General features: G+C 40.1%; 1 protein-coding gene across 4 annotated transcripts; it reads right to left on the bottom strand.

Moving 5' to 3' along the window:
• Nucleotides 1-396: 396 nt before the first annotated feature.
• LOC125205406 (PHD finger protein-like protein) lies at nucleotides 397-5588 on the bottom strand. Of its 4 annotated transcripts, none has more exons than XM_048104311.2 (7): nucleotides 5019-5588; nucleotides 4765-4906; nucleotides 3994-4093; nucleotides 2997-3155; nucleotides 2480-2740; nucleotides 727-1341; nucleotides 397-650 (listed from the first exon to the last, which is right to left on the bottom strand). In XM_048104311.2, the coding sequence occupies exons 3-7, from the start codon at nucleotides 4078-4080 to the stop codon at nucleotides 561-563; spliced, it is 1212 nt and encodes a 403-aa protein (XP_047960268.1). In that variant the 5' UTR covers nucleotides 4081-4093; nucleotides 4765-4906; nucleotides 5019-5588; the 3' UTR covers nucleotides 397-560. The 4 variants fall into 4 exon arrangements, with proteins under 4 accessions (XP_047960268.1, XP_047960270.1, XP_047960269.1 ...); XM_048104313.2 differs by having other exon boundaries at nucleotides 3994-4086; XM_048104312.2 differs by lacking the exon at nucleotides 4765-4906.
• Between the last annotated feature and the right edge of the window lie 2278 nt (nucleotides 5589-7866).

Genomic DNA, 7866 nt, shown 5'->3' with positions numbered 1-7866 from the left:
TATGTTTTTATTTGTATAATCAATTGTTATAAAGGTGTGACTAATTTCTCAAGGCAACACGCTTCCATAACACAACTCAACTCAATCAAGAACTCATATAATGATTATGTCACACTCTTGTCCATCCAAATGCATGATAAAAAGTACTTCCTCCGCCTATTCTAGAAAAATATACACTATTTCCTTTCTAGTCCGTCGCACAATACTCCAATTACTTTTTCTTTCTATTTCTCTCTTTATCAATTGTGTATTAAAACCCGTGTCTAACCAAAAGTTCATGCTCTTATGGTACGGAGGGAAGGAGTAGGTCCAAAACGAGTAATCTCATTCCTGACTCTGAATACTCAAATTGTCACACCCTTTAAAGGAATGACAATATCCTGTTGGAGAGAGAGAGATAAAAGGTTCTGATTTAACTGTTAAGATAACATACAGAATCTACAACCCAAGTCAAGAACTTCAGATGCATAAAACAATATAGTATATCAAAACAATGCTCCCAACACCAACTACAGAGTCATAAATATAAATTGCCAGTTTTCACAACTATGCTTCATAACTTAATTAGAACGCTTTCTCTTCTTTGCAAGATTCTCAAAAAGCTGCTGGACATCTGCAGTCGTGACAGGCTTCGAGGGGTCTGACGATTCCTGTTATGGAAAATACAAAACCAAATTATTGGCACCAAAAAGCAATGCCTTTAGCTTTCAAAACATATCGACATACCAGGAAAGAAAATATCTCATTCTTCATGTCAGCAATTCCGCTTAGTATTTCCATCTTCTCAACATGGCCCAGATTGTTCATAAAGTTCAACTCAGCACCCTCTAGTTTCTGAATATTCTCATTCCTTTTCTGCTCTCCCATTTTCTCATACTCAGCGATCGAGTCCTCTTTGTCGAGCAAGAAGCTAATTCGCCTCTGGGCATACAAGTCCGAACATTTTCCACACCTACACAGAAACTCTCTCCAACCTTTTGAAAGAAACAAGGGTTTGCTATTCCCAGTATCTGGGAGATTCTCGATTGTGCCTCCAATAATACAGTTGGTGCTCGGCCCAGCAACTTCACTGCATCCTTTAATTACAGCTTCTGCATCACCTTCTCCAGGAACAGTAAGAGATTTTGTATTGCTTAAACAAGAGACAGTGGAGCTACTGTCATCATCAAGTGTGTCTGAAGATATCAAAACAGTGTTTTCAACGGCCTTTTCCTTCCCAGTATCCGAAGGATCCGGTGCTGAAATGATTTGAGGATAGCAAGTAAGAAAAGAACAGATGACTGAACACCCTTGGCAGATGAAATCCTCATAAAGTGGCTCGCCTTCCTCGTCTCTAGGGATCTATTTGACAATAGAAAGATGGCCAAACTCAAATACATACTACGCAATAGCGAAAGGAGAAAATAACAGTAACAATATTATAATAATTAGAAAAGACAAAGAAAACCAATATTTCTAGAGTTCAACAAATTTATTGTTAGCGCTTAATAACTACTCCCTCCGTCCCGGATAATTCGAGTCACTTTGACCGGGAACGAGTTTTAAGAATTGTAATGAAAAGTGGGTTGAAAACGTTAGTGGAATGTGGGTCCTACCTTTATATATTAGTTTTATAATAAAATGTGAGTAGGAATGAGTTAGTGGAATATGGGGTCCAATACCAAAAATGGTAAAAGGAAATGGGACAAATTATTTGGGACGGACCGAAATGGAAAACTGGGTCGAATTATCCGGGACGGAGGGAGTACATAAGTATCTCATGTAGACAATAAGATAATACTATAAGTACATATTTTCAACAAAAGACAATAGTTGTACCATACCACAAAGCACTAACACAAGACAGTTCAATGTCTACCATACCATGCCAGTGGTAAAGGGGATAGAGATTTAATATTACAGACCAAACTACTAGTCTACTAGCGTCCGTAATTTGTGAGGAACCAATCAGATTCATATATTAGAATCTACATTTGAATTCATATATTAGAATCTACATTTGAACGTGAATGAATGTGTCGTCCCATTAAATATGAAACGTTTACTTTTCGGTACGGGATTTTATGTAGTGTTGTTTTGTGAGTTAATGAAAAGAGAATAAAGTATGCGAGATGGAAAAAGTAGAGATGGTGGTATCACAATTTTAGGAAACATTTAATTTTTAATGAGAAAACCCAAAAAGGGAAATGTTTCATTTTCAATGGGACAGAGGGAGCATGACTCAATGCTGTAATAAAAAGGGTTAACCAGCAACAAAACAAGCATAAGTACAGATGTGTTTGTTCCATTATTAACCATTTCAGTTCTCACTTTCCAGACTAAAGATTATTATTATTAACCAATAAATACATATACAGCCTTCCACAAAAATATGCAAACACCATAAAGAATGTTTTAGCAGTCATTATGCGAGCTTTTTGTCTTTTCAAGGACATGTGAAGTATAAGAGAAGCCAAAAGGTAACAATATAGATGCTAACCTTGTCACCAGACTGAAGACCGATATGCTCCTCATGAAACCAGTCCTCACAAATACAACACTGAATCATCTCAACTTGTTCTTCAACATTAGGATCGGGGTAAGGCAGATCACATGTGCAGTAAGTACCTTTGAAATTGTGGTTGTACATGTTCTCTGTATTCTCCACATCTTTGCTGGCTAAAAGCTTGCAGTAAACCTCACCGAATTTTGAATTTCCACAATCACATCTGAAATTTCTTTTGGTCCATAGTTCCAGTATCTAGTTAGAGCAGCACATAGTATCAGTTAGAAACCGTAGTGCAAGTTATTCATTCCTCCCCATATTAAAACCATTTCTTTTAACACATATCTTAAAATGTATGGGAGCTAAGAAGGTAAAGTACACATCCAAATATAACAAACTTGTCACTACATGCCAAATAAACATACACATCATTATCATAAGTATATATACCGTGAATGAGCAAAGAAATTAATAATGAAAACCCAAAACTTATTACAGAACTCAAATATACCTCATGGCCATCATGGCAAACCAAAGAACATGCTGTGCAGACCCCAGCATTCCCATCAGGTGTGCAGGTCAAACATGAGAAAATTGCCTGTCTTTTAACATACCCTTTTCCGTAGGTACACTCCTTGCCCTCATCACCTCCCAGAATTAAATCTGCTTCCTTTAAAGTGTATGAAAGAAAGAAAAGATTCAGCCAGTAAAAGGTACCATATCTGTAAAATGGCATGGGATGAAAATACTAACATATCAACAGCATGACTGATACATCATAATACACAAATAGTAATGCATATTCTGTGTCTCACTTTCTCCTATCTATTTCCACTTTAATAAATGGTTGGTTATCTCTCATGTCAAAGTTATTAGCATGGGCAAGTAACATAAAGGATCTTGTTTTTAAAGATTAATTTCAATAGGGATATCAAAATTGGAAAGGAAAGTAAGATCGATGCTCAAAGAAAGAGAGATAGAAAAACAACATTTTTGCCAACAAGAGTTGCTGCCTCCATAGTACTAGATGTTTGGGTATTGCGCAAAACAATATCTTAGCAACAAGAGTTAGTTCCTCCACTATTTAATAAGCAGATTGATTACCAGTAACTCCAATCACGGCCAAAATGCATACATTCACATCATCAAACTCAGTGTCTCGAATGATTTTGAAAATAAAATCTTTACCACATATTTTGTCTAATAGAAAGACCAACTGTAAGAATCAGATTTTAAACATGTTCTTAATCTACAGAAAGAAAAACAAATTAGGCTTTCTACCAACTGCAATCATAAGAAATGAGATTCTATTTAATGAATCAGTAAAAAATACGGTGTTGGATTACTGGGGATAACCGTCATATCCTAGAGCTGCACTTTAATTGCAGCATTTAAAACCTCTTTTCCACAAAATTCCCACCCTGAATTTCGAGTTGGTAACTTTTCTAGTTTATCCAAAAACATCAATAATTAGATAAGCTCGTAGTAATACATAATAAATCACTCACCAACTCCTCTTCTTCGACAGATTTCAGGTAATCCCCAATTGAAATCGTGGGCTCAGCATCAACTTCATCGTCAAAAACGTCAGACATATTTCCCTAGTCCCTTCAAGCAAAGTTACGCAAAAAGATTATAAAAGGAGAGAATAGCGAAACCCTATCAATTGTGCAATCGAAAATCTCACGATACTTGAGCCAAAAAAAAATTTGGGAAATAATACATGAACACAAAAAAAGCACATTTTGTTATAGAGTGAGATGGAATCCGAGGATGCGAATAGAATGAAAGAGAAAAAAAGAAACGTGACTAGAACAATAAAAATGATCGATTCTAGGGGTTTAATCAGAAGATTAAGCAGCCACGATTGAGGAAAGGAATTTTAACAGAGAAAGAGAATTGGGCTCCGAAATTTTCTTAGGGTTCTTTCTACTTTTGTCAATTGAGTATCCTAGGGATGTAAACATATTTCCCACCAAATCGATCCCCAATTTTATTTCTATCCGGTTTATAAGTACTCCCTTCGTCTGCAAAAAAATGTCATATTTTGCAATTTTAAGATGTCCGTGATTTAAAGTCTCATTTATCTTCTTTTTTTTTTTTAGGAAAAATTGACCATATCATTCAGCTAACACATCAACCCCACATTTCATACAAAGTTATCAAAGCTTCCTTCATCACAAGCAAGAGAGAAATGAGAGAAACGGAGGGAGTACACAGCTATCTCATTTTTTTTCATTCCAAACTCAAAGGTAATTGCAATTCACAATTTCACATACCAAACCCTCAACTGTGAAATTAAGTTCAAAAAATTCCTTTTGGCAGTGACTGAGAATTCCAACTTATTCCCCTCCTCCATCAACCAATTCGAGCACGGTAACGTTTTCTCCATTCCCTTTCACTCCAAACATCAAGCATGTCCTTTTGCATCAATCGAAAGTCGAAATTAAATCAACAACGAACCCAATCGAACATCACAAATAGAACACCCTCACGGCACACACGAGAAACATATCTTGTATAAGAAACTTACCTTGTGGGTTGTTTCGGAGCTGTTTCAAATGTTTCGGGTGAATCGAGCTTCTGCCGGACAGCAACTTGGCACGACGGGGTACGGGTGTTGGCTACGACGGCGGGTCTGGACCCCGAACAGCGTTGGTGGTGAGCTGCGAACGGCTGGGTGTAGACTGCGGCGACTCCGGAAAGATGGAGGCGGCTAACTGCGACGTGAATCCAGCGAAGCGGCGAAGAGGCAGCAGCGCTCTCCCTCCCTGAGACCGGTGGCTGTTCGAACCCGAGCACAGCAGTAAGACAGTGTCGCGATTAGAGCCGCGGTGGTGCGTCGGCGTGCTTGAATGGAAGGGAGTGAGAGGGAGGCGAAGGCAGCGGTGCTGCGTCACTCGCAAGGGATTTAATTTGGGGATTTCTCCTGTGTGAAATTTCAAACTGAGGAGATGGGGGAGACCGATTAAATGCAGGTCTGAGAATAGGGGGGGAGAACGGAGACGGTGGTGGTGCGTCGGCGGAAGAAAGAAAAGAGAGTTAGGGATTTCCTCTCATTTTGGGGATTTTGGGGAGATGGTGTGAGAGAGATGAGGCAGATGGAATGAGGAGGGGCCGATCCCTCTACTTATTTGGACTAGCTCAATTTGTCGTTGGGCTAATTTAATTGGAGTCTTGGTTCAAAGTAAATAATTTTGTTGGGCTTGTTTTTAAATGTAGGGAAAGTATTTAATTAATTTGCCGGATGAATAATTATTTTAAGCCCGGAATAAAGTAATTCGAGGAAAAATAATTGCGAGATTTTGAATTACGCGCTTAACTAAATCTTGGGATTTATTCTACATCGCCGAGGAAAATACGAGGAGTCAAGGAAGGAGTTTGTGGGCGCAAGCAACCGACTAGTGTCGTGATACGCTCGGATTTTGCACTATTTCAAGGTCATTTTGTGGTCCGTTTTGAGTGTTAAAGTTGCATTTTTTTTTTTGAACGCCTTCCTGGCGGAGGGTTAGGCGGACCCTCAACCCGTTCATTTAACGCGAGAAAATTACAAGGTGCCCAAAAGTGGCAGGAAATTACATGGTTCAAGAGACATAAAAGAGAGGGACCCTAAGAGTACAAAGGGGACCACCTCTAAGATGCGGCAGACAACCGTGTACTCTCTAGTTGGTTTAAATTGACATCAAGGAGGTTGAAACCAGAATGATGGAAATCCCAGCTGATTCATATGTACCAGAGCTTTGATCATAGGAGGGGCGGATTGTTTGTCATAATTGTTACTGTACTGCTCTTGATATCCAAGAGAAGCTAATTTGTCCGCCACCTTATTTCCTTCCCTATGGATATGGGAAATCTTCCAATTCTGGTCTCGGATGGAATTTATGATTCTTGCCATAACGTGACTATGTGTTGAAGCTCCGAGGCACCCTTCGCGGATGTTATCTACCACGATCTCAGCGTCCATTTCAATCCAGATATTACCTCTCACTTCTTTCGCCATTTCCAAGCCTTGGGCTAGAGCAAGTAGTTCGGCTTCGATGCTCGAGTCTGCGATCAGCGGCTGGTAGAAGCCCACGATGATATCGCCATGTTCATCTCTGATAATTCCTCCTCCTCCTGATCTCTCGGCAGAGGGAGTGAAGGTACCATCCGTGTTGAGCTTGCACCAGGAAGGTTGCGGACGTTTCCAAAGCACCGGTCTTGGTCTCTTTACCGGGTGAGGGCCGGGCATATTCAGCAGGGGCGAAGGAGACGGAGAACAACCCACCCACTGTTTCGTCATCAAGATCCCTGCTTTAGTGGCATTCTGGAGATGTAGCACCACCCTGTGTTCAACCTGAGCAATACGCGAAGAGGGGAAATAAGGGAGTTGGTGCACACAATCACAACAAAACACAGAAACAATATAATCAAACAAGAAAACTTCTCACACTTAGACCGGACAACGGGCTAAGTGGGAGAAGACAAAGATACAAAACAGGAAATAACATGTTGAGTATACACATAAACTTCTCACACTTAGACTAAGAATTGGGCTAAGTGGGAGAAAACAGAATTATAACCGAAAAACAACATGCTCAACTTAACAAAAACTTCTCACACTTAGACCAAGGATTGGGCTAAGTGGGAGAATGCACATAACAACAATTACACATGCTCAGCACAAATAAAACATAAACATATAAAAGAAAAATAAAACAATTGAAAAATAAAATTTACTTGGTCAATGGGGGGTTTCAATTCTGAGTCTGGCCCCCTCGGGAGCCAGACTTGGATGGTACGTTGGGGCGGTTCAATTTCAACTTCTTCTTAGCCGGCGACGCCAGCGCTTCCTCTTCAGTTATCACAGGGGTCTTAGGCAGGGGCTTCTTCATAGAGACGGACGCAAGAGCTTGAGATGCACGAGGGGCTACCAACGGCTTGGACGGGGGAGGGAGTTTCTGGAGTGACGAGCTTCCCTGACCGGGCTGCCTGACCACTTTACTGGGTCCAGGGGGCAGCTTCTGCTGGGTCTGGGAGAACTTCCTCCACTCTGTCATTTTCTTCATAATTCTGACCGCATCGGCCATCATATCATTTTGGGCAGATGACCTTGTTGGGACTACCGCAGCGGAAGACACGGAAACCAAACAGGTCCTAGAACGGATCTATTTAGGTGATTATGCATTCGACTCCAATTTCATGCAATAAACATAGATCTATAGATATAACATCAAATAAACACATAATCATGCATATTCGATGTAGATTCGATTGTTACCTCATAATCCATCATTGGATTTACGTTGCTAGCTGCACCACTCGGAGATCCTTGGTTTATCGACCACGAATCTTCCGACCTATTCCCTTGTCCTTGATTCTCCATCCGTGTGGGCGGATCT

This window comes from Salvia hispanica, chromosome 6 (genome assembly GCF_029641045.1).
Source record: "Salvia hispanica isolate PSC_SH4W2 chromosome 6, Shi_PSC_v1, whole genome shotgun sequence".
Classification (NCBI taxonomy): Eukaryota; Viridiplantae; Streptophyta; class Magnoliopsida; order Lamiales; family Lamiaceae; genus Salvia; species Salvia hispanica.
Note: the sequence above shows the minus strand (reverse complement) of the source record. Positions and strands in the feature narration are given on the sequence as shown.

Bases quoted from the DNA above. Each gene is read 5' to 3' on its own strand.
- LOC125205406 (XM_048104311.2), bottom strand. From the start codon at position 4,080: ATGTCTGACGTTTTTGACGATGAAGTTGATGCTGAGCCCACGATTTCA. The intron at 2,741-2,996 runs GTATATTTGAGT...TGCTCTAACTAG, and splicing joins TTTGCCATGATGGCCATGAG to ATACTGGAACTATGGACCAA. The intron at 1,342-2,479 runs GTTAGCATCTAT...ATTGTCAAATAG, and splicing joins GTCTTCAGTCTGGTGACAAG to ATCCCTAGAGACGAGGAAGG.